This window comes from Populus euphratica, unplaced genomic scaffold (assembly GCF_000495115.2).
Source record: "Populus euphratica unplaced genomic scaffold, PopEup_1.0 scaffold111.1, whole genome shotgun sequence".
Lineage (NCBI taxonomy): Eukaryota > Viridiplantae > Streptophyta > Magnoliopsida > Malpighiales > Salicaceae > Populus > Populus euphratica.
This window is the reverse complement of record NW_011499877.1, coordinates 1175325-1201258: the sequence shown is the minus strand read 5'-3', so window position 1 is coordinate 1201258 and position 25934 is coordinate 1175325. Positions and strand designations below refer to the sequence as shown.

At 35.0% G+C, this 25934-nt stretch overlaps 3 protein-coding genes across 5 annotated transcripts in view; 1 reads left to right on the top strand and 2 right to left on the bottom strand.

Moving 5' to 3' along the window:
• Window positions 1-3272: 3272 nt before the first annotated feature.
• LOC105128608 (coatomer subunit alpha-1) lies at window positions 3273-8727 on the top strand. Its single transcript, XM_011030352.1, has 4 exons — window positions 3273-3538; window positions 3842-4077; window positions 4580-5074; window positions 5320-8727. The coding sequence occupies exons 2-4, from the start codon at window positions 3870-3872 to the stop codon at window positions 8271-8273; spliced, it is 3657 nt and encodes a 1218-aa protein (XP_011028654.1). The 5' UTR covers window positions 3273-3538; window positions 3842-3869; the 3' UTR covers window positions 8274-8727.
• Window positions 8728-16446: 7719 nt separating this feature from the next.
• LOC105128607 (formin-like protein 4) lies at window positions 16447-19847 on the bottom strand. Its single transcript, XM_011030351.1, has 2 exons — window positions 18079-19847; window positions 16447-17976 (listed from the first exon to the last, which is right to left on the bottom strand). Exons 1-2 carry the CDS (start codon window positions 19140-19142, stop codon window positions 16656-16658), a joined length of 2385 nt encoding a protein of 794 aa, XP_011028653.1. The 5' UTR covers window positions 19143-19847; the 3' UTR covers window positions 16447-16655.
• Window positions 19848-25695: 5848 nt separating this feature from the next.
• The window catches only part of RR5 (response regulator 5), a 2257-nt gene continuing 2018 nt past the window's right edge, over window positions 25696-25934 (bottom strand). For 2 of the 3 annotated variants that reach the window (XM_011030347.1, XM_011030350.1), the window contains exon 6: window positions 25696-25929. The gene's annotated coding sequence lies outside the window, so the exon portion shown is untranslated. The remainder of the gene's footprint in view (window positions 25930-25934) is intronic. The other variant, XM_011030348.1, reaches the window with a different exon arrangement.

Genomic DNA, 25934 nt, shown 5'->3' with positions numbered 1-25934 from the left:
TTATTATTAAGTGACCAAAAACACACTGCTAAATGTCAATTATATTTTGGAATAAGTAATAGTTTTCTGCTGCCTAAATAATAATAATTCCCCATCCCCTAATACATGATAGTCTCTATCATGCGTTAATAGCATTATTTTCTTTTTTCTTTTTATTTTTTCAGTCAATGGAATTTTTTTATCATAATCATTTCTAAAATTTGTTTAGAAGGAAAATTAATTTTTTTTTATTATAGATGATTGATTTGGATTTTCAATATATTTGCTAATAATTTAGTACGTAAAAAGTTTTAAAAAGTGTTTGGGTATTGTTTTGAACATGAGAGATGAAGATAGAAGACAAGGTAAATATTTTTTTTATACTTTCTATTTTAAAAATATATAAATTCACTTTAAAATTATGTTACAGGCATATTTATTTTATATTTCTGTTTTTTAGCTAAATATATTTTTGTATTATTTATATTTATCTATTTTATTCTGGAATAATAACCAAACAAAACATAACTTAGATGTTGACATATACTGGTCTAGGAAGTTTCACAAGAAATTATTATTCTTTTGGTATTATTAGAATCACTAAAAATAATTAAGTTATTTAATTTAAATTTTATAAATATTTTTTTTCTATAGATTTTACGGTCAATCTTGCCTTTTATTTGAGTTGTTCTCTATAGATTGATCAAAAACACGTTAATGCGTGGAGAAAAGAGTTATGAGAAGGATAGTAAAATTGATATAAAAAAGTGTTATAAAAGTTCTATTGTTATTGTTGGTTGGCTTAGTTGGCATGGAGAGGGGTTTGAGTTGATTGATAATGGTGATGATTTTAGAAAAGATGGGGACAATAAAAAGAGTTGAATTTTACTTTAGATAAAAATTGTTAGATATAGAGGAAGTTTAAGTAATGTTTTGATAAATATAAAGTTGATATGATGCTAGCTTATTGTTCTTGCTTCTTTTAGGGACTAGATGGCCAATTAAATTATATTAGTGTACATGAAAGATATAAGGTTATGTCAAGGGTGTTGTTTTATGATTAAGGCAACAACAAGAACTCGTAAATAAAGGTGAATTAGGTGTTCCATTAATTATGTCATATAATACAAATAAACACACTAAGTATGTATAACACAATTACCACTAATAATTAAAATGCTTAAAGTGTGTAAGTGTAATGAGTTTGAGATTTTATACTTTTGTGCTAAAATATAAAGATTTAATTTAACACAACATAGGGTATGTTATAATTGATGATTTCTAATTGATTTTTTTTTTGGAATAGCTTTAATATTGTGTATGTTTGAATCTCATTTTAGTTTTACATAAAAAAGAGCTATATATATATTTTCAAAGGAAACTTTGTCGTATATAGCTGTTGGAATGCCTTTGACAACTAAAATGGTCGATTGGTTCATATGACCATATCATTCGGTTTATCAATTCCTACAAAATTTGCAAGTATTCATCATAGATGAACAATAATTGACCGGTTCACTTGGTATGTCCAAACAATCAACTGGTTCAACTTAAAAATCAATTTTGACAGTTTCAAATCTAGTGAAACTTGAATCAATTAAATATATATCAATCCTTTTTATGCATATAATATGAAGTTTGTGAGTTTATTTTAGTTTGCGAGTGAATAAGATATAAAGATTTAACAATAAGCATTAAAATGAATCCTTAAGAATTAAGTCTTTACTTGCTTTGTATCTTGAACTTGATGTATTTCTTTATTCAATTTCTTATGCTTATTAATGTGATCTTTATATAAACATATTTAAATTTAATCTCATCCAAATATATGATTAGACTATTTTTATTTAATTATTATCATCAAAATATATAAAATATTAATATATAACTTAAAGGTCACCAAAAGAAGAAATGATTAGCTACAAAATGGACATGGCAAAAATCTACAACCTGGTTTTATAGTAAACCCTAGCTTAGATATATTAAGAAAATACCTCTTTTTTTCATTCATGGATCAAATAGTATATATTTGGATATAGAGCATCAGTGAATGTAAAATAATCTTAAAGATAGAAGCAATACATTAGATGAAATTAAAGAGTTATTTTAGTTTGTAAATCCTTTATTATATAAATAAATAGGGCATGTATTTTTTTTTGTTACAAAAAAGAGTTTCGAATATGAGACAATAACCTTAGAAAAAGAAAAGGGGGAGCAACATGGTGATTTTTGTGTTAATTAATGGGTTGATAGATTTTCTATTATAGTTTTTTTTTATTAATATGAATATTCAGGTCAATTTGTATGTATTTTAACTAATTTTACAAATCTTGAAACTAATAAATATATAAATTTCTAATAACCATAATGTTTATGAATTTCAAATTAATAATTTTTAAAAAATAAATATAAAATTTTATCAGTTGAACTATATCTCTTATTTGCCATAGTTATTTGTGAAAAAGAAGGTTATAGTGGCCAATGGAATGGTGGTCCGCTTAAAAGAAAAGATTAGAAAATATGAGGGTGTTTTAGGTGCCAGATTATGAATACAGTTTTGAAGGATGATAGAGATAAGATTGGTTACAATGTGGAGTGAAAAAGAAAAGGTTTGAAAAAATGAGGGAAGGTTGAAATTTTTTTTGGCAACTTTATAATTTTAACACTATAAAAGTTCTTTAGTTATTAATTAAAATATAATAATATTTTTATAAATAATTTAATTTTTTTATACTCATATAAAGTGTTACCAAATTATAATTTTTAAATAAACAAAATAATTTTTTTTATTTTCATTGACTAATTTCTAGATTCATTTAACATCCTTTAAATCTAATAACCAAGTAAAACACGATGAAAATGACAAACATATAAAAAAAAAATCAAATTCAGATGAGAGAAAAAAATAAATCTCTTACCCCATTAGACCACTGCTCAAGTGCTCTTTTATTAAACTATAGGAATGTGACAGTAATGTTTCGTTATTACTACCACTGTGCATTATTTTTAAGTCAAAGCTTATGAATTCACACCACCTAAAGAATAACAGATCCGGACCTGACCACCAACTGACTGTCTTCTCTTTAAATATTGCTTAATATACAAGCCTACATTTATTTAAAAAAATAAAATGAAAACGCACCCCTCAAATTTCGAATCCAACGGCCACCATTTCCATGTCACAACAAACAAGTTCTAATCGGACGGTCAACAGTGCCTTAACATCATAATAAATAACAAAAAATCCACAGAATTACACCCTTGAAAATTACGGAAATATCCTCCAGATATTCTTCTCTCTAAAATTAACTCGCACACGCACTTAAACTCCTCGACGAGACCCAGATCTAAAGTTCCATAATAATAAAGAGAGAGCCCCGCTCCCAAAAAAAAAATAAAAGAAAAGGAAAAGGAAAAAATTCTCTCCCCATCTGGCTCTCTTGCTCTCTCTCTCTGTTTTTTTTTTTTTAAACACAAACAAATTTACAGTCTCCCTCAAATTCCAATACTGTTTTGTAAATTGCAGATGCGTTTCCGTTTATTTTGATCAGATCTAAAGGTAATATTTCTTTCTAATCCGAACCATTGGATCTAATTTCTCTAGGTTTTTGGATTAGAATTCGATACCTTAATGTGATCTCTCCAGTTCCCAATCAGATCTAACTTGATTATCTCTCATTTCTTTGTGTTTTAGTGAATCTTAGATTCTTGTAGATCTGTTTTGATTTGATTTTATGGAACAGTGATGGGATTAGGTTTTTCTTTTTCTTTTCTATTGTTTCAGTGAGTGTGATGGTGACAATTGGCGTGTGATGTTTTTGATTGATTGACTGGTGATTGGTGTTGTTGTTGATGGTTGTAGTTGTAGTGTTGTTGTTGGATTGAAGAAGATGTTGACCAAGTTTGAGACCAAGAGTAATAGAGTGAAGGGGCTGAGTTTCCACAGTAAGAGACCATGGATCCTTGCTAGCCTTCACAGTGGTGTGATCCAGCTATGGGACTATCGTATGGGCACTCTCATTGATCGCTTTGATGAGCATGATGGCCCTGTTCGTGGTGTTCATTTCCACAAATCTCAGCCTCTTTTTGTTTCTGGAGGTACTTGTTTCCCCTCATTTTATGCAATGACATTGCGGTTTTTAAGTGATTCTGGTAACCATTTGTCCTATTAGGTTTGTCTTGTTGGTTTTGGTTGAATTTACAGCAGATCTGCTTGTCATTTGATGGAATGGTAGTAATCCCCCCCCCCCGGCAGAAGTAAGATCCAGGTGCTAGATTTAGGATTTTGATTGGATGAAAGATGTAATTCTTATGTGCTGATAGAATATAATGGTGGATTTTAGATTCAGAAAACTGTGTTATCACTCTTCTTAAGTGGGCATTGATATTTATATTAATGTTTTCCTTCATCTTCCCAACCCAACCTCATAATGATATATGTTGATTTTATTTGAATATGGGTAGATATCATAGTCTTAATACCTATCATCAGAGATTCAAGTAGGATCAACTCCCAGTCCTGGTTACAATGACAGAGACATTGCTGTGTTTTCCTTTGCCTTTTAAAGAAGGATGCTTATGTCTGTAAATTGATGGCCAGGTGATGATTACAAGATTAAAGTCTGGAACTACAAATTGCACAGGTGTCTGTTTACGCTCCTTGGACATCTTGATTACATTCGTACTGTGCAGTTTCATCATGAATACCCATGGATTGTGAGTGCTAGCGATGATCAGACCATCCGCATTTGGAACTGGCAGTCTCGTACTTGCATTTCTGTGTTGACTGGACACAATCATTATGTGATGTGTGCCTCATTCCACCCTAAAGAAGACCTTGTTGTGTCGGCTTCTCTAGATCAGACTGTTCGTGTTTGGGATATTGGTGCTCTGAGAAAAAAGACAGTGTCCCCTGCTGATGACATCATGAGGTTGACTCAGATGAACAGTGACCTTTTTGGTGGTGTTGATGCAGTTGTTAAGTATGTTTTGGAAGGCCATGACCGAGGTGTCAACTGGGCTGCATTCCACCCTACACTTCCTTTGATTGTTTCAGGAGCAGATGATCGCCAAGTGAAGTTGTGGCGCATGAATGGTAAGTCACTAACTACCTGTTATTGATTTTTGGCTCGCATTGATATTTATCATCAATGAAATGGTTATTAAGCATCTATGTCAAACTACTTTGTAGTTCTCTTGCTGTCTTTGGGTTGAGGATTTGTAGTTATATTTTATTTTTGAGTGCTGAAATTTTGACCCCTGGGCATCCCCTATTCTTTGTGTGCATTTGTTGCGTGGGATAATTCATCATATGAAGTTTTTTGTTTGTTTTGTTTTCAGACACAAAGGCCTGGGAAGTGGACACATTAAGAGGACACATGAACAATGTGTCATGTGTTATGTTCCATGCCAAACAAGATATAATTGTATCTAATTCAGAGGATAAAAGCATTCGTGTCTGGGATGTAACTAAACGAACTGGAGTCCAAACTTTCCGCCGAGAGCATGACCGATTCTGGATCCTTGCATCCCATCCTGAGATGAATCTTCTAGCTGCAGGTCATGACAGTGGCATGATTGTCTTTAAGTTAGAGAGAGAAAGGCCTGCTTTTGCTGTGAGTGGTGATTCTTTGTTCTATGCTAAAGATCGCTTTTTACGATTTTTTGAGTTTTCAACTCAAAGAGATACACAAGTAATTCCCATTCGACGACCTGGTACTACAAGCCTGAATCAAAGTCCAAGAACTCTTTCGTACAGTCCTACAGAAAATGCTGTCCTTATCTGTTCAGATGTGGATGGAGGATCTTACGAGCTGTACGTCATCCCTAGAGACAGCATTGCTAGGGGTGATGCTGTGCCAGAGGCAAAGAGAGGTGTTGGTGGATCTGCTGTCTTTGTAGCTCGGAATAGGTTTGCTGTGCTTGACAAGAGCAGCAATCAAGTCTTAGTTAAGAACCTCAAGAATGAAGTTGTCAAAAAGAGCAGTCTTCCCATCGCTGCAGATGCTATATTCTATGCTGGCACAGGTAACTTGCTTTGCAGGACAGAGGATAGGGTGGTCATATTTGATCTCCAGCAGAGGCTTGTTCTTGGGGAGCTGCAGACACCTTTTATCAAGTATGTTATTTGGTCCAATGACATGGAAAGTGTTGCCTTGCTAAGCAAACATGCCATTATCATTGCTAGCAAGAAGCTTGTGCACCAGTGCACTCTCCACGAAACAATTCGTGTAAAGAGTGGAGCCTGGGATGATAATGGTGTTTTCATTTACACAACTTTGAATCATATCAAATACTGCTTGCCCAATGGAGATAGTGGCATTATCAGAACCCTCAATGTCCCCATATATATTACTAAGATTTCTGGAAATACTATCTTTTGCTTGGACCGGGATGGGAAGAATAGGGCTATTGTTATTGATGCAACAGAATACATCTTCAAACTATCTCTGCTGAAGAAGAGATATGAAAATGTTATGAGCATGATAAGGAACTCCCAGCTTTGTGGTCAGGCAATGATTGCTTATTTGCAACAGAAGGGGTTCCCAGAAGTCGCTCTGCATTTTGTGAAAGATGAGAGAACTAGGTTTAATTTGGCTTTAGAGAGTGGAAATATTCAGATTGCTGTTGCTTCAGCAAAGGAAATTGATGAGAAAGATCACTGGTATAGGTTGGGGGTTGAAGCTCTTCGCCAAGGGAATGCAGGTATAGTTGAATATGCCTACCAGAGGACAAAAAATTTTGAGAGGTTATCTTTCCTTTATCTCGTAACTGGGAATTTGGAAAAGCTCTCTAAGATGCTTAGAATTGCTGAAGTTAAAAATGATGTCATGGGTCAGTTTCACAATGCCTTGTATTTGGGTGATGTCAGAGAACGTGTTAAGATCCTGGAGAATGCTGGCCATTTGCCACTTGCTTATGCCACAGCTAAGGTCCATGGCCTAGAGGATGTTGTGGAACGTCTAGCAGCTGAGTTGGGAGATGATATTCCGTCTTTGCCAGAGGGCAAAACACCATCCCTTCTGATGCCTCCAGCCCCTATTATGTGTGGTGGTGATTGGCCACTTCTGAGAGTTATGAAAGGTATATTTGAAGGTGGGCTGGATAATATGGGCAGAGGTGGTGCTGAAGAGGACGAAGAAGTTGCTGATGGTGACTGGGGTGAGGAACTGGACGTGGTCGATGTGGATGGTTTGCAAAATGGGGATGTCTCAGCAATTTTGGAGGATGGGGAAGCAGCTGAAGAAAATGAAGAGGAGGGAGGATGGGACCTTGAAGATCTGGAGCTACCTCCCGAGGCAGACACACCAAGGGCTTCTGTCAGTGCCCGCTCGTCAGTTTTTGTGGCTCCAACTCCTGGTATGCCTGTAAGTCAGATTTGGATTCAGAGATCTTCACTCGCTGCTGAACATGCCGCAGCTGGCAATTTTGATACGGCTATGCGACTACTCAACAGACAACTTGGAATTAAAAACTTTGTCCCATTAAAGTCCATGTTTCTTGATCTTTACTCAGGCAGCCATACATATCTTCGTGCATTTTCATCTACCCCAGTGATATCACTGGCTGTTGAACGGGGATGGAATGAGTCTGCCAGCCCTAACGTTAGGGGTCCTCCAGCTCTGGTGTTCAATTTTTCTCAGTTGGAAGAGAAGCTTAAGGCTGGTTACAAGGCCACGACAACTGGGAAATTTACCGAGGCACTTAGACTCTTCCTCGGCATTCTTCACACAATTCCCCTGATTGTTGTTGATTCGAGGAGGGAAGTTGATGAAGTCAAGGAGTTGATTATAATAGTCAAAGAGTATGTTTTGGGTCTGCAAATGGAGCTTAAGAGGAGGGAGATGAAAGACAATCCAGTGCGCCAACAAGAGCTTGCTGCCTACTTCACCCACTGCAACCTTCAAGCTCCTCACTTAAGGCTTGCTCTTCAAAATGCAATGACTGTTTGCTTCAAGAATAAGAACCTTGCTACAGCAGCTAACTTTGCCAGGCGGCTACTGGAGACAAACCCCCCGAATGAGAACCAGGCAAGGGCTGCCAGGCAAGTATTGGCAGCTGCAGAGAGGAGCATGACAGATGCCGCTCAGCTGAACTATGACTTCAGAAATCCATTTGTGGTATGTGGTGCAACCTATGTTCCAATTTACCGAGGACAAAAGGATGTCTCTTGTCCATATTGTGGTTCCCGATTTGTACCAAGCCAGGGAGGGCAGCTGTGTACCGTGTGTGATCTTGCAGTAGTTGGGGCAGATGCTTCAGGGTTGCTCTGTTCCCCTTCCCAGATACGATGATCAGGAAGTTGAACATGGAGCATTTTTTTCAATCATTTTTCACCTCAGCCTACTGGCAGCAGGAAACATTCTCTCTCTTTGTTTCATGTTCCAGGTAAAAAGGTAAGGGATACCATAGAAGAGTTTAAGCTTCCAATGATTTGCTTGTGCTGTCTACTTTTTTTGTCTGCTTTCTTCCTCTTGTTTTCCTTTGTTTAGTTGATTATGATTTCAATATAATAAACAACTTGAGAATTTTGACTTGGGCTATTCTTGTTAGTTGTTCATAGACAAGAATAGTCAAGGGCCCTTTGTTAAATTAGATGATATATCCTCTTATAGGCAGGACAAATTACATGTCAGTGTATGCAGGTTTCATTTGGCAAATTTGCTTATTTCTATCTTGTTGAGTTTGGTTTTGGCAGTACTATTGAAATGTATACCTATCTATCCGGCAACATGTTATCTTCGATCATATTTGCTGTATCTTCCTTACCCTCCTTTCTGCGGATTTTTAGCCAAAACTTTGCATGGTGCTGTGTTGTTTGTATAAATAGTTTCATCAGTGGATTGGAAGGAGGGAGGAGATGATGACCAATCACCATGGAGGCATAGTTGGAACCTTGATTTTAAACAAGCCATCTCACAATATAGTTCTACTTTTTTGTGAGGCGACGGAAATAATTTTGAAAAGTCTGCTAGGACTAGGAGAACGAGGATTTCATCAGTGTATGTTTTCCGCTTGTTGCGGAATGATATCGTGCCGTGGTGTGGGAGCTTCTGCTTCGGTAGTTTGCTGTGATCGATGCAAAAAGGTGCGCTCATTGAGGAGGTAATTAGCCATTCTGCTAAAGGATAGCATTTGAACAATATTATTCTGATCTGGATTAGTAAATAGTAAGACGAAAAATGAAAGGACAGGGAACCTCACCTCCTCACGCTTGATTGACACCTGTGTAGCCCTAAAATGAAAGGACGTTATCCTAAAATGAAAGGACACTATATACTAAAATGCACAAGTTTAGGTCTTGATTGACACCTGTTCAGCCCTCCTTTCGATTCTTCTCTGGTCAATGTTATGTCTAAATAACTAGGAGCAAAAGGATACTATTATTATTATTAATATCAACGTACGCCAGCTTCGAACCCTCACGTTGTAGCAAGTTTTCCTACTTTATTTCTGATGCTTCTACATGTTAAGCATATATATGGATTAAGGATGCACTTAACCATATTCATGTATGGGTACCCACTACCCATACATAATCTTTTCTCATTAACTCCTGTATGTTTCTAGTTTTGTTTTTGTAGTTGGAATGTGTTTTTTATAGAAAAATAAAATAATTTTTTTTTTAAAATTATTTTTAGATTGTTTTGATATATTAATATTAAAAATAAATAAAAAATTATCTCACTGTATTATTTTTTTTCTTATCATTTCCCAGTAGCTATGTCAATTCACATTCTTACAATTCAATGAAAAAAAAAATATTGTGCCATGATGATAATTAGTGAAATAAAAGCATAACACCATATCATCAAATGACAAAAAAAAAAAAAAGTGCTGTGTTTGGATGTATAAAGATGATTATGTGCGAGGAGGTGTGGAACTCGAACAAGGGAAATGGAGAAGGCATATGGCTATGAACAATATAAAGATTAGACACCAACTTTTTTCTCTTCCAGAGAACAATATAAGCATAACGTCCTTTCGTTTTGGGTTTAGCAAGTAATTGTTGGGATTTTAACTCCAATCCCATTAAAATCTAGTATAAAACAAATTAATTATTAGGGCATAACTACAAGAATATCAAATTTATGTGAAAAACTCTTCCTCTATAGCAAACAGGAAAAAAAAATCATCAACTTTAAAATAATCCACTGTACGTAATCAAGAAAAGCAATATTATGATTCAAGTTTCAAGCTTCTGTTCCTTCATTGTTCTTTCTATGTTTACTATAATAATCCCTTTCTCAGTTAATCAATCATAAGGAGTCGTCATGGATTGAACCCATCATCCTCCCCTTTTCAGTCCATGCACGCAAAATCACAATTTATCGTTTAGAGTTCATGCCAATCACAATTTTATGGAGGCTGAAGCTCAGCTTATTTAAAACTTGCTAGGTTCATGCTTGGCTCGTTTAAATTGCTTAGAGAGCATATAAAACTTTCACATGTTCATGGTTGATATAGATCAATCCTTATTCCTTAAAATATAACAAGTTGAACTTGATAAAACTTTCATATGTTATATACCAACTGTTTGTTCAATGTAAATCTCATATTCTTCATTCAATACTCCTCTAATATGTAGCAATCTCCTTAGTAAAGGTAAGACAAGACTTACTTGTTATCCTTTTTCATTCACTTGAGCTTGATATGTAAACTACAATTTTAGAAAAGTTTCATAGTTAACTGAACTATTTTAAAATCTAATCCATTGCACTTTTATTTTGTATAGTGTATAATAAGTCCCACATTTAGCAACAACCATTTATGAATTCTCATATTTCACTAGCAAAATGATTATAGTATTCAAGAGTTCCCAAGGCATGAGTAGAAATAAGTTTCAGGTATGAATCTCACAAATATGAGATTAAAATCATCTAAGATAGAAGAAAAATCAGATTATAACTTCCCTTAAAGGAACACTGGATTATGTGTTATTATATCAGAGATCGGATTTGCACTTAACTCGTTATAGTGATGTTGACTGGAGAGGTGACCTTGATAAGGGCAAATCAACATCTGAATGTGATTTTCTACTCAATCATGAGGCCATACTGTGTGGAGTAGTAAAAAGCAAACATCTATAGCTCTTGTCTTTTATGGAAATAGAGTTCATAGCATGTTTAACTGTAACCCAAGAAGCAATTTGAGTGAGGAGGTTTCTACATGATCTTGGGATCGTGGCTCATGACACTAAGTCAATATTGTTATTATTGTGACAGTATGGATGCACTGGCCTGCACCAAGGACCCTAGATATCATGGTAGAACTAATCACATTGACATTAAATATAACTTCATCGAAGATACAACGACACAAAAGAAAATGACTTTACAACATGTAATTATAAGTAACATAGTGGCAAACCCCTTAACTAAGCCTATACCAAGTGAGGTATTTAAGGCTCATGCTAAGGAATTAGGGTTACGTAGACTTTAGTCATTATATTAATGATCTTATTATGCTTTGAATTGCTTGCACTTGGATAATCATTATTTTTTATGAGATATTTATTTTTATTATATTGTTTAAATACTAAGCAACATGATATTTATACGTGCGTCAACACTCACACACATATATATTATATCGTGTACAGTATGTAAATATAGACTAATTGATTTGCTCATATGAACAATCGTTCAAATTGTTGCCTTGATTAGGGATCAAGATGAGGTCCCTGTGATCATATATGGATGGTTTTACAATCCGCTAAAATAAATCCGGATGCGAGTTCAGTTATTTGGTGCTAGGCATGGCAAGCATTTAAAAAACATAGATTGGATGCTCTAAGAGTGATTGGATTAAGGTCGATATGGTATTTAGATAACTATATACATTTTTTTTTATTGAATTTCTCTACCATAACATGAATATCATACTAGAGCAACCAAAAATAAAGGTGAGTGAATGGGTCCTGTTTCCTCACCATTGAGGATATATATTTTTTTATTATTCTCTACTAGAGCCTTCGGTCACCTTTGGTTATACCATGAAGGTAAAAAATATACGTTTCTATTTCAGTATATCACCTACACAAGACATTACTAGGAAAGGATTTATTCTTAACCAATGGCATGAGTGCAAAGAGAAGACGTTTGTATTACACGAAGGTACCATGACTCAGCAATGTTAAATTTTTGTTACTATTGGTTTTGCAACATAATTATAAGTGTAATATCAATAGCGAACATATAAGGTTATTAAAGCTCCTATCGAGGGATTGAATTTACTGACTTATGTAATTTTTAAAATCTCTATTACACTGTAAGTCACTGCACTTTCTCATGTTGATGTCTCTATGTTGTCCTGAATAGGTTATTAGTGTAGAGCTTCTAAAATTATAAAAAACTCAACGGTCACATTTTTTATTATTCTGTATGAACAATATTGAGAATAAAGTGATGTTGAGGAATAAGTTGTGCAAAGTCATCCCAACCATGTGCAAGTAAGAGATGTTGAACTTTTTGGATATATTTTGTAATTGAGTGCCCATGGTTAGTCTTTACCCACAATTGTATGAAAAAGAAAGAAATTGAAAAGTAAAATTGTCTGAGTAATTTCTAACAATTTGACATATTAAGAAGAGATTGTCTCCATTAAAGAGAGAAAATCTCTTCGGGATCCTTATTTGATAAGGAAAATCAACCCTCTTAGTTTTTTAATATTAAAAATAGAGAAGGCATATCTTTTCTTGCGAATATGAGAATAAATAAAAAGTTTATAGAGAGTTTTAGGAGAGAAGAGATCCACTCTCCCATAAAAAGGATTCCATCAATGCTATTCAATATTGAAGAATTATTAAAGAATGAAAATTATGTTGAGTTTTCTCGTCAAAGCAATAGTTGCTTACATTATTAGAAAATTAGTAAATAAAAACTGGAACAATAATAAAATATTTTTATTTGTAAATTGCAGTGAATTTTACCACTGGAATATTCCCTTACTATATTTATCGGTAAATATCGATAAAAATATTCTTTCAATATATACAAAGAGAATTACAATTGAAAAAAAATTAAAACAGAGTTAAAAGGTACAATAATATATCATTTATACAACAATTATTGATAGTATTAATATTGTCAATAAAATTTGTTTGTAAATTATTTACTTCTCCCTAACATTATTCATTATGTCAATTATAAAGGATATCACCAATTAATTAATTTCATCAGTATTTTTCAAATAATTTTAGAATTTTTTACTTCTCAATTGTTGTAAGAGCCCGGCCCAACATGTGCTTTGGCTCAACCCAACCCGGCTTCCACGCCTCACGGTTTTGTTTATGGCAGCCCACAAACCTGAAAACGCATACATGTTGGCTATCAGCACTACTAATAAGGTCAGTAACCAACTCCTTACCCACCTATATGGGATATTGCTAAAAAAATAAAATAAAATAAAAAACAAATATAATGCAAAAAAAAACAAAGAAGAAAAAAGAAAAATCCTACCATAATAGAATTACGAGTGAAGCTACGAAGAGAAAAGAAAAACCAAATTCATAAAGTATGTTAATTAAACAAAAAACTGAGAAGAGGAAGGAAGAAGAGAGGAGATGACATACCTGCATGTGGAGCAGTAAAGAAGAAAAGAGAAGTAGTTGAGGAGGGAAGAGAAAGAAAGAAAGGGACGTTGTTGTTTTTTATATAAAGGAAAGAAAGAAGAAGAAAAAGACGAAGAGACGCGTCTGTTATGAAATGAGAGATTCTCGTATTTTTATTGGAGGATTATATTGACATTTTTACTGATAGATAATTAAACATTAATATTTTTAATCATTCCGTTAGTGATTTCATCTGTAATATTTAATTTAGATTTTTAATTTAATTAAAAATCTTCAAAAACCCTCTATATATCACTGATAACTTTTCAATCCATCGATAATTTTGTTTGTAATATTTAATTTAAATTTTTAATTTAATCAAAAAAAATTAGAAACCCCTCAAATATTACCGGTAATTTTTCAATTCATTGGCAATTTCATCTATAAAGAACAATGCAATTATAACAGTCTGGCCCAACATATTGTATATTATTCGCTTTGACTCAGCCCAACCCGACTTCCACACCTCACGGCTTTGTTTCTGGCAGCCCACATACCCTAAAACACGTACAATATGTTGGCAAGCATACTACTAATAAGACCAGTAATCAACTTTTTACCTGTCGATGTGTGATATTACAATCCATCCCCTTAATGTGTGATATTACAATCCATCATGTTTAAGAAACTCAACGACCTCATTGACACCATCAGAAAACCAATGAAGTACGCTCTGATGCCAAATGTAACAATTCGGCCCAACATATTATATATTGTTTGTTTTGGCTCAACCCAACCCGATTTCCACGCCTCACAATTTTATTTATGATAGCCCACAAACCCCAAGACACGTACAACATATTGGGAACTAGCACTACTAATAAAGTCAGTAACCAACTCCTCACCCGCTGATGTGGGATATTACACTCATTCTTTTAAAAATCATTTTTTAAAATATTCAAATTTGATTTACAATCTTTCTATAATTCATAAGGACTTGAAATAATATTTTTGTATGGAATTCTATACAAAAAAAAAATTATGATTAAAACTACAACTTCTACCTATAAGTTTTTAATAGCACAATAACTAGTAAGTGTAGAGTTTACTAAATCAATTAACATTGTGTTCTTCCTCTTAGCTATATACTATTTTATGAATAGCATTATAACTTCATGTACCATGTCATGGGATTGAATAAAATTATTAACATTATATTTTATATCTTTATCGCTTTGAAACCTTCTAATATTTTTGTCAAATCTATTCTTAACTTCTTTTAAGAGAATGGTAAAGTTTTCAAAAGCTTCACTTTTATTTACTTAAGAAAAAAAAACCTAGTAATGAAAGTTATAAAATAATAATTCTTATCACGAGTTAAAATACCTCCTTCAAACTCATTTATATTAGTATATATGAGCTCTAATAATTCATAATTATAATTCATAGCTTTAAAATATTTATAACTTAATATAATAATTCAATAATATAATAATTCAATATTTCTCTAAAACTTTTGGCCATACTACAAGATTCACTTTATCAAAATCATTTTTAAGTTTAGAAATTAAACCAAGATTACCCAAGTTTTTCACATCAAATATTCACACAAAATTTTTCACATATTTATAATTTATATGAGATAATCTGCCATATGTCAAATATTCACACAAGAAACAAAATTAGCAAGGAAGAACTTTCACTCATTTCAATATTAAAATTAAACATCCCATCACAAGCATTCTTTTTTTTTTTCCAAAAATAAACCTTTCCTTGAAAGTATATATTGATCAAACTTAATAACTTGTTTAAGACTACCCTTACTTGAAACAAAATCATAAACTAAATTTTTGGGAGTTTTAAGAACATTTCTACCAATTATAAATTAGTTAAGAACATCTCCAACCCCCAATAATTTAGTAGTGTGTGAATCACGAAGCATGATCCTTTTTTTTCGATGAAAGATCGATGGTATACATCTTGAATAAGGTTTTTATCATAGGAGACATGTTGAGTAGCTTTTGAATAAATCCATCTAAGCCTTTGAGAATATTAATCTTAGAAATCATTGCCACATGTGGCTCCTTGGTAATGTTAGCTTAAGCAGCAATTCTGAATTTTTGGAAACGACTAGTTCTAGCACCATGCCTAGATTTATCACAAGCAAAGAAGCATAATTATTTTTAATTAATAAGTGTGGTTGTCATTATTTGATAGTGGGTGTGGAATTGGTCCCATTATTTCTTGCTTGCTTGGAGTAAAAATGATTTCCATAAGGCTTTTCTTGAAAAAAAATTACTTGGATTAAAATGACCATTAAACTTTCCATTCGGCTTTTGGTACGTGAAAGGAGTTTTGATTAGTATTAAGTTCAATGACTTTATCTTGGTTTTTTGCTTTCTCTTCTACTCTTAGAGGAGTGATAAGAGTATCGATGGAAAGATATTGTAGTTGACTGTAGAATTTTCCTGGGATCGTATTAAACATTGCACCCGCTGAAAAGAATCTCTAGATCCGCCCCTGCCATTGTCACTGCCTCTCAAGTTCTGCTTCAATGAATTTCTTTCTGTAATTAATTTATTTTACAGGTTGTTTGCTTTAAATTTGAAGCTTTTTAGAACGTGGGTTTTGATTGAACTTCTGCCATTTCTTTCTATTTTACTCATTCATTGCTACTTTATCCTCCATCCTTGCTGCATGTAGCTGAACTAAATTTTAAGTCCCTTATTTTTTTCTTTTGCAAGAAAATTGCTTTAGGTAACACGACCATTTATATGATCATAATCAACACAGAGCACACAAAGTTTAGAAGAACGTAGATGAGCTGGAAATTTGAAGAACAATTTCTAAGAGGTATATTTTTGTGCCTATTTGCATTTATAGGTCAGCAAATGCCACGTTCGGAGGTTTTTATTGTTTGCTCACGGGGCTAAGATTTTCGTGTTGTGTTGATCGCTTTTCTTCTTTTTCTCTCTCCCTGGCTGCGTAACCCTTTCAGTCTCAGACAGATGCACCTATGCAGTAAAAGCTTGGTGAATATCATGTTTTTGTACTTCTGTTTCCGTGGGAGCCAACTCCTTGATTTAACTGAATGTAATGTTCTGATGTGAACAAATCCTGTTGTTCAGAAACCATCATCTGATTCACTCCAAGATGTTGCCCTTGACATATCTGACATAGGATGTAAACGGAAGTCTGGAAATCTCACTGGATTATTTGATGGAGGTGAAGGTGGTGGTGATAATCCTGCTCTTGCTGCCACTTTTTTCTTCTGCACCTTCTGGGATATGTCTACACTGACTCGATCAACCATGTCAAGAAAATCTTTCACTATAACAAACAGTTGAAGCAGATTTGCTTCTTTCTGTTTTGATGCTCCTGCTTGGTAATACTCTGTTGTTCTCTTAACAACCTCCATAATCCGTTTTTGCTCGTCTCTCACCACCTTAAGTTCCTCTTCGCAATCCTCCAAGAATCCTTTCATTTGCATCACAAACCCACCAGCCTCACTGTTGCCAAAGTTTACCACGAGTTGCTGAGTTTCTGCGACACGAGCCGTGAGAGAGGAGCATGTGTCGACGAAACTGTCAAATTCTATTGCGGCTGCTCTTTTAACGTTGGAGAATTCAGCAATCATGTCCCTCAATGCTGGGAGTCCCAACAACAGGTACTCTTTGTTTCTCTCTTCTGTCAATGTGTCCGAATTCAAATCACTGTTTATCCTTCTTTGACCGTCACTTCTTTCCATACTATGGTTCCGATTAAGTACACGACGTCGACCTTCTGATCGAACTACTTGTTCTACAACAAAGTGAAGTAGAGTAGTCTTCCCATCTGTGCTTTTAACATCGGAAAGCTTTCTAAGAGCAGTAAGGTTGAAACCTTGTGCATTGCCTCTGGATGTTCCAGCATTCATCCTGTTGCCAGCCTTGAGAATGGCTTCAAGAAGTTTTAAGAAGAGGCCACGGGTTCGTAGCTCTTTGCACCCCGATTCAAGTGTTTGTAAGGACTCCTTTAGATGAAGAATTTCTGAATCATAATTTGATCTGAAAAGCATTGCATTGATACGGATGAATGCCGAAGGAATAGCCTTCAGGATGTGGTGAAGGAAAGATTCAGCATCTGCAAGTTTAGATGGGTTGCCCCTGTATTGGGTGATTTTGACTGCTTCTTCTTGAGTCGGGGAAATTCTGGTAAGCTTTTCGAGGACATCTGTATTAAGTCCATGACCCTCGAGAAGAGCATCAACAATTTCTTTGCGAGAAATTGCTAAAGATTTTAGTACAATTGCTGTGTTTTGAGACTTCCTTGGTTCAAGGATAAAAACTTGAGTAGCTGGGGTGGGGTTGGAGCTGCTTCCACTTGATGAAACTTCATTTCTGAGAAGGATTTTGTTATTGGCAGTTGTATATCCAAACAATGTTTCTATTAGGTCGTCATCAAATCTGACAGAAAAATGGGGAAATGATGGATCAGAGAAATATCAACCTAAGAAATGCGAGGTGCTCTGAAAAGAAAAATTAATATTTTAAAATTCAGAGGGAAACCTGAGAGAGCCATTATTAATCTCATCCCAAACCACTGAATGATCAACATCGGCTGTTACTTTATCCCAGTGCAGTGGCTTTAGTCTTGTATGCCCACTGCTAGTCCCTATCAAGCTTCCCTCTGTTGGTGCCCATTCCCTGCTCTTGCTATTTAATTTCCCTCTTGGAACTGGTGGAGGTTTCAATAATGAGATTAAACCGCCTATTTTAGGTGGTGGGGGTGGTGATGCAGGATTTTTCTTTGTTTTAAGTGGTGGTTTTGTTGGTGTAGGCGGAGGCGGAGGAGGAGGTGGTGGAGGAGGAGGTGGTGGCGGTGGTGGTGGCGGTGGGGGTGGTGGTGGTGGGATTTTCTTTCTTGGAGGGGATGGTAGAGGAGGTAGTTTTGGACTTTCCATCTCTGAAACTAATGCTGTAGGTTTTCCATTTCGCAAAACTGGTTCTGGTACTTTCCCATGACCAATTCCATAAGATGAAAGCAAAATTTCCTGTGGCTCGTACTTTTTTAATTGCTCTACTATCACATCCACCCTCTTTTCTTCCCCTTCTTCTTCATAGCTAGGGTTCAGCGTAACCTTTGAGAAAGTGTTTTTGGGTTTCCTGTCAAAACTTTTTACATAAAGCAAATCCTGCCCATTTTCATCGAAGGTGAACTTTTTCACTTTTCTGCTAACTTTTTTGAGCTCGTCACTGGTTGCCATAACTTTTTCCCGCTTTTTGGCAAATTTCAAGTAGATAAAGAAGAAGATCACAGCAATGGCCAGAGTGATTGCAGCTGTGACAACAATGGCTGCCACAACTTTTCCATTTGACGATGAGGACTCCTCCATTGCCTGTTTCCGGGCAGGAGGTCCCAAGAGTTGAGGCATCAGCATTTCCCTATCATGATTAGGAGAGACTGCTTCATAACTTGCAGTTCTTATCATTGACCTTGTAGGTGAAGAATCAAATGCAGGAGAAATTTCTGTCTTCTGTGAGGAGTTTTGTTTACAATAAGAATGAGAAAGGGGAGGGGAGAACAACAGTAAGAAAATAAGACATGGATGGAACCGCGGCTGGACCATCATTCCGATGTGAACCAAGGACAGGGATGCAGAGAAATGGAGAGAATCTTGGTTGTTTTAGTTCATTGTGGCTATCAGCGGCTTTTGAACAATTTCCTGTCTTCTGCATTGTGTTATTTCTGACAGCTTCAATGAAGGTAGTTGTTGTTAGCAGCTTTGTTTACTCATCCCGGGTTCGTCTTATTATATGTACTTAACTGCCCTTGTCCTGATGATGAAATTGTTCATGTGCAAACAATGGCTCTTGTTCTAAGGTCGGATGATTTTGGTTGTGTATATGGCTGGCTTGACATTTTAGCCGTCCTGCATGAGTTCCATTGTGATCAACGATGATGATGAAGTCATGCTAGTGCCAAATGGAGTCTTGTATCTTGACATAATAATGTCACTTGTATTGGCATTTTGTTGCTATATCCTTGAGCTGCTTTTGTTATCGAGAGGCGCTGCTTTCTTTGCAAAAAATAGAAAATGTTGAGCTGGGATGCAAGGTCTCTCTAATGGCAATATTTTAAGATTAAAATAGTTGCAGGGTTTGCATTGTCCTGTGCATTAACAAAAAAAAGATGGTAATTAAGAAAAACATTAATTTGCAAGGCACCACCTGCCAAAGAAAACTAGGGCAAACAAAAGACATTTCTGTATTGGAAGGAGCACGTTTCTAAGCCAGCACAAGCTGCCTCGGAGCCAGATGGGACTGTCTCTCATTCACTTTTTGGGACCCCCTTTGTACGCATGCTGCATGTCCAAGCCAACCCAAGCTGCACAATCCCAAGGAGGCCTTAACTCTGGTAGGGGGACAAGACATTAAGGATGGAAGGCTGGTCGGTAACTGAGGCCTACCATCCAGTTCATGGCTTGCGGGATGATTTGAAAGCTTTGCACCCTTTTCTTGGACGACGGAAGATCGCGTTCTTATGATCGTTTGGTAGCTGAAGTAAATTACAGGAGATAGCAAATTGATATACTCTGCAATGAATGAAACCAAACCTGTTAATCCTTCTAGCAATATATTTATTAAATTTCAAGGTTGAAGGCGTGTGTGTGGGCTCGCGAGAGTGAAAAGAAAGTCTTCAATGCTGCCAGATTTGTCGAATCATAGTAGGCACCTAGCATAGTTAAGAGACTGGACATTCAAGTAGCTGGGGAATGAAAGATTTCTTGATAATTATGCTAACAGAGGATGAAGAAATTACTCTCTGCATAAAATGTGTGTGTGTAACTTGAAAATAGGATAAGTACAGGTATTTGAAATTTAAACAATATCAAATTATCTCTCTCTATCTTCTTCTAATCTTCCTTTATCTTCTTCTGATATTTCCTTTATCTTTGGTTCTTTTTTTATTGTTCTATGATATTTCCTTTATCCTTGGTTCTTTTTTGATTGTTCCTGATTTTTATTGAGTTTTGTTGAGGTTGTTATAATATTCAATACTCTAACACCCTCTCAAAGTCAAACACAAAGTTTGTCTCTTAGAAAGCAATACCAATTTACAGTATGGTTTTTGGTAAAGATATCTATAATTTGGTTGAGGTATGCTAGACTTGGATATCATGATTAACCATCTTCTCCCTAACGAAATGGTAGTTAATTTTGATGTCTTTCGTACGTGAATGAAAGACAGAATTAGATGCTAATGCAATAACACTGATATTGTCACACCATAAACTTGGGACAGTAGATAACATGATGTATAATTCTTGAAGAAGCATGTGAAGCTAGTACAATTCAGCAGTTGTATGAGACACGTTTTTATATTCAGCCTCTGTGCTAGATCGAGAGACAACACTATGTTGTTTATTGTGCTAAGATATAAGATTAGTGCTTAGAAACACACCATAACCAGTAGTGCTCCGCCTATTATCAGGATTGTTTGCCCAATGAGAGTCACAGTAGGCATGTATTGTTATTGTTCCTAGAGTATAAAAAAGACCAAACTCGATAGTACCTTTTAGATAGTGTAAGACATGCTTGACAGCTATCCAGTGCAGTTCACGCGGAGAATGCATAAACTGATATAATTGGTTTACTAAATAGGAAATATCTGGTCATATGATTGTGCAGTATTGAAGAGCCTCTACAACTCATCGATATTTAGTTGGATTCGCTAACAGGTCACTAGCATTAGATGAGAGCTTGGAACCAAAAGATGATGGACAATGAAGAGGCCTTCCACCAAGCATATAGGTACTGTTAAGCATATCGGTAATATACTTAGTCTATTGCAGATGTAAATCATCTTGGTTTCGTAGTGCTTCAACACCAAGAAAGTAGTTCAATTCACCCAAGTCTTTAATTGGAAACACATTCTGTAGTTAAGCAATAAAGTAATGAACTGCTTGACTGTTGGATCCTGTGAGTATTATATCATCAACATATACTAACATAAAAATACATAAATTGTCAGAAATCTATGCAAACAATGAATAATCCATCTTGGATTATGAAAAACCAAAATCACTCAGTTGTTGTGAGAGGCGTTTGAACCAAGCTCGAGGAGCTTGTTTAAGGTTATAAATGGACTTGTGTAGATAACAAACATGATCAGGAAAGGTTTGATCTTCATAACCTTTTGGTTGTTCCATATACACTTCTTCATATAGAATGTCATGCAAAAAGGCATTAAAAACATCCAATTGTTGAATATTCCATTTGAACAAGACTGCAAAAGAAAGGATTAACCTTGTAGTAGTAAGCTTTACTACTTGAGAAAAAGTATCAAAGTAATCGATACCAGGAATTTATTCAAACCCTTTATTCACAAGTCTTGCTTTGTAGCAATCAATATTGTCATCAGGATGTCTTTTAAGCTTATACACCCATTTGTTTCTGACAACATGTGTATGTGAAAGTTTAGGACAAAGAGACCATGTTTTGTTAGCCAATATCCATCAAATTCACGTTCTATTATTGCTTTTCATTGTGGATTGGATATTGTCTCTGTAAAACAAATGGGTTCAGACTCAATGACTATATTAGATAAAATATATAGAGGATGTCGGGTGGAATAAAAGGTTTGAAAACTAGGGAATTCTCTAAGCTTAAGACTTCCTGTTTTAGATTAGGTACCATCTGTCTAGACAGTACTAGAGATATTTCAGGAGAGGAAATAAGAGAGGTAAAATGATTACTAGGATTAGATAATGACACATGATTTGTGGAAGAAAGTGTAGGAATTGGATGATTTGTGAAAGATGTCGAAATTAGTGTTTTAATTACAGAATGTGCAGAAATTGGTGTTTCTATGTTAGAAGTTTGCAAGGGTAGGCTCTCCATATGAAGAGAGTTTATTGGTATAACAATTAGATTAAAATTGAAATGTTGTGTATGAAACATTAAAGGAAATGTATTGAAAGAAAGAGTAGTACATGAAGATTGGTTGCTCACAAGAGTGGTAAAAGAGTGACTTTTATCCAAGTGAGGGAAAGTATTCTCATCAAAGACAACATACTTGGAGATAAACACCCTACTTGTAGCAAAATTTAAACAATGATAACCTTTTTTTTATTTGAGTACCCTAAGAAAATACATTATTTACTTCTGAAAACTAACTTATGATCTTTATATGGTCTGAGATAAGACTAGCATGCACAACTAAATATGTGCATATCAGAATATCGTGGCATAGTTTTGTGGAGTACAAAGTATGGTATTATATTATTAAGAACTTTGGTTGGTAAACAATTGATTGGGTATACTAAGGTTAAGAAGGCATCTACCCAATAACAATTTGGATGGTAGGCTTGTGCTTCTAGTGTTAATCTCATTTCTTGAATATGCTGATATATTCGTTTAGTAATGCTATTTTGTGGGGATGTATAGGGACATGTCAAATGATGAAAAATTCTATGTTCAGCTAAAAAAAATTGAAACTCTATTAATAAGTATTCTTCATCATTATTAGATTGTAGCTGTTGAATTATGCAAGAGAATAAATTTTCAAAAAGAACTTTATATTGTTGAAATATGGAAAAGACATCACTTTTGAAACATATAGGATACATCCATGTAAAATGACTGAAATCATTAACGAATAAAACATAATATTAACATCCCCCAACTAAAGGAATAATAGATAACTAGACATCAATGTGAATCAAGGCTAAAGATCTAGTCGATTATCTTTGCGAATCACTAAAAGGTAGCTTCTTAGCTTTCCCTAACTGGCAGAAAGAACAAACACTAGACTTGCTACGTGAATCTTTTATTTGCATGAAAGAAGATAAATAGTTTAGAGTGGAGTTGAAAGGGTGACCACGGCATTTATGTTATTGATCCCTAGTGACTTTTGTCCCTAATTTAGAAGTAAAACAATGAAATTTGTTGGCACAACTCTTATTCTCATTGATTGGATAAAGACCATTTTCAACTAGCCCTTGGAGCAGCAGTCGTCTAGTCTTATTTTCCTTGATAAAAAAGTTAGTTCCAGTAAGTATAAAGTAACAATTATTATCTAAACAGAATTGATTAATGAATAAAAGATTAGGTGTAACTTATGGACAATGAAAGGAATTATATGATATATTTAATAAGGAAGAACTAGTGTTTTGAATCACCAAACCTGAACCATTGCCTACTTGGACAGTATCCATACCATCATAAGGCTGCAGAGTTGTTAAATCTACTGCATTAGCAGTAATGTGAGCATTAGCTCCATTATTGGCATACCAAGCTTGTTGCTTAAAAGTATTATTGGCTTCAACAATCATTGCTGCCAATTCAAAAGGAGTTATCTTCCTTGGAAAGAAAAATTAAAACACTGAAAACAATCCAACACAATGCAATCATATTTGTCACAAATTTAACATTGTGGTTTATCATATAAAGCTACACAATCACTATATAGCTGAAGTCTTGAAGCTTCTCAAGCTTGTGATAATGCAGAAGTTTGTTAGAATTTGGCAGGGATAGTTGCAGGTTACCTTTTTGGATACTTAGATGTTTTTGCAGCAAAAGTAAAATTATGATTTTGAATTGTAATGGAAGTTTCAAGTAATGTTTCCAAATTCAAAAGTTCAGATAATCATCTAGAGATAGGTTCTTATCTTTGCAAGCAAAATTATAGGATGTGATAGATGGTGTAAAGGTGGGATGAAGTCCTCTAATTAAAAATGTAATGAAGTCTTGATCATCTACGGGTTTTCCTGCAGCAGCAAGTTGGTCAACCAACTATTTAGTATCTTTAAAAAATGCAAAACATGGTCGATTGCCTTGAACAAAAATCTAAAGTTGTCTTTTAAGAAAAGCAATGTGGGACCTTGAGATAGATGAGAATTTTGCCTGAAGAGAATCCCAAACTTGTTTGGAAGTCTTTAAATTAAAAACAGTAGAAACTAAATAGAAGCTAGTAGCCAGCTGAGATCACAATTGTTATTTTTTAACCAAATTGTGTAGGCTAGATTAGAAAAGTTATTTGGAAGAGTTCTAGTTGGTGGCTTTTCAGAACCATGAATCATATCATTCAGATCATAACTGAGAAGAAAAACTTGAAATTGAACACTTCATGGTAGGTAATTATGTCCTTCAAGTCTTTAACTCACTGGTTGTGAAGTGGATTGACTCTTTTGGGATGAAAACAACAAGGGAAGGATTGTGGAATCAGATAAAGTCATGGTTGATGTGAAGAGAGAGAGAAAGAGTGGATTTGTGTTTATGGGCGGAAGCTGTGTTAGATCAAGTGTTAACCTATTGATGCTCTGATACCATAAAAGATTTCTTGATAATTATGCTAACAGAGAATGAAGAAATTACTCTTTGCATAATACTTATGTTTTACAGTATGTGTGTGGGTGTCTCTATACACAACTTGAAAATAGGATAAGTACAGGAAAATAAGATAAGTACAGGTATTTGAAATTTAAACGATAACAGATATCTTTCTCTATATTCCTCTCTTCTTCTGATATTTCCCCTGTGCTTAGTTCTATCTTGATTGTTCTATTTTGTTGGGGTTGTTATGCTATTCAATTCTCTAGCAGGGAACTCCGTCCAAATTAGATAAGAGCGTGTGGACCATGGTTGTTTTGGTCTTCTTCGGGGACTGAAGCCTCTGTCACATAGCTGTATGATAAAAGAAGTGAAACCTTCCGGTGAGTAGAAAGTTCCCCAAGAGACGCAAAAAAGGGTGTGGAAACAACCGACAAGAATTTGAGTGGGACTAGGCCAGATAGTGTTGGATCAAGCTATTGGTTGTATTGCTCCATCCAAGGGTATAATACTAGCCCCTTTTCTTTAATGGTTTCTGAAGGCATTAGCAACATGACTAGACTTTTGACATGTCAGCTCGATCAAAACTGGTTAATCCCGCAGAAATCTTCAAAAATAAGTAGAGACGAGTTTCGGCTTCATCGCCCATGCTTATATCAGGAAAATATGCTGTCTCTCTAAATTATAATACACGAACTCGTTGTTTTACCACGCCTAGCAGAAGGAGAGACAACAGACGATAATTGGCAGACACAGGAGGAGCAAGAGATAACCAGGCAACGCAAACATTTGAAGAATTGTGATTTAAACGATCCCAACGAGATTTCGTCTTCCATACAATTAATCAGAACATGTGCTTAGGTGTTTATTAATGTGTAGGCCTATCAGAAAGCATGCCCGGACATTGATGAAGACCAAAATTAGTAAAACAATGGCGCACCCATTCAGATGGCCAGGCTACAATACTCGATTGCACGATTGTGGTGCAATCCCTAGCAATAGCAATTTCACACAAAATGCCATCTTCTAAAGAATATCAACAAAAGAATTTCTTAATGTGTTCTTCAAATCCCTTTCACGGTTTCCCTACC

Bases quoted from the DNA above. Each gene is read 5' to 3' on its own strand.
- LOC105128608 (XM_011030352.1), top strand. From the start codon at position 3,870: ATGTTGACCAAGTTTGAGACCAAGAGTAATAGAGTGAAGGGGCTGAGT. The intron at 4,078-4,579 runs GTACTTGTTTCC...ATTGATGGCCAG, and splicing joins GCCTCTTTTTGTTTCTGGAG to GTGATGATTACAAGATTAAA. The intron at 5,075-5,319 runs GTAAGTCACTAA...TTTTGTTTTCAG, and splicing joins GAAGTTGTGGCGCATGAATG to ACACAAAGGCCTGGGAAGTG.
- LOC105128607 (XM_011030351.1), bottom strand. From the start codon at position 19,142: ATGATGGTCCAGCCGCGGTTCCATCCATGTCTTATTTTCTTACTGTTG. The intron at 17,977-18,078 runs GTTTCCCTCTGA...TTTTTCTGTCAG, and splicing joins ATTAATAATGGCTCTCTCAG to ATTTGATGACGACCTAATAG.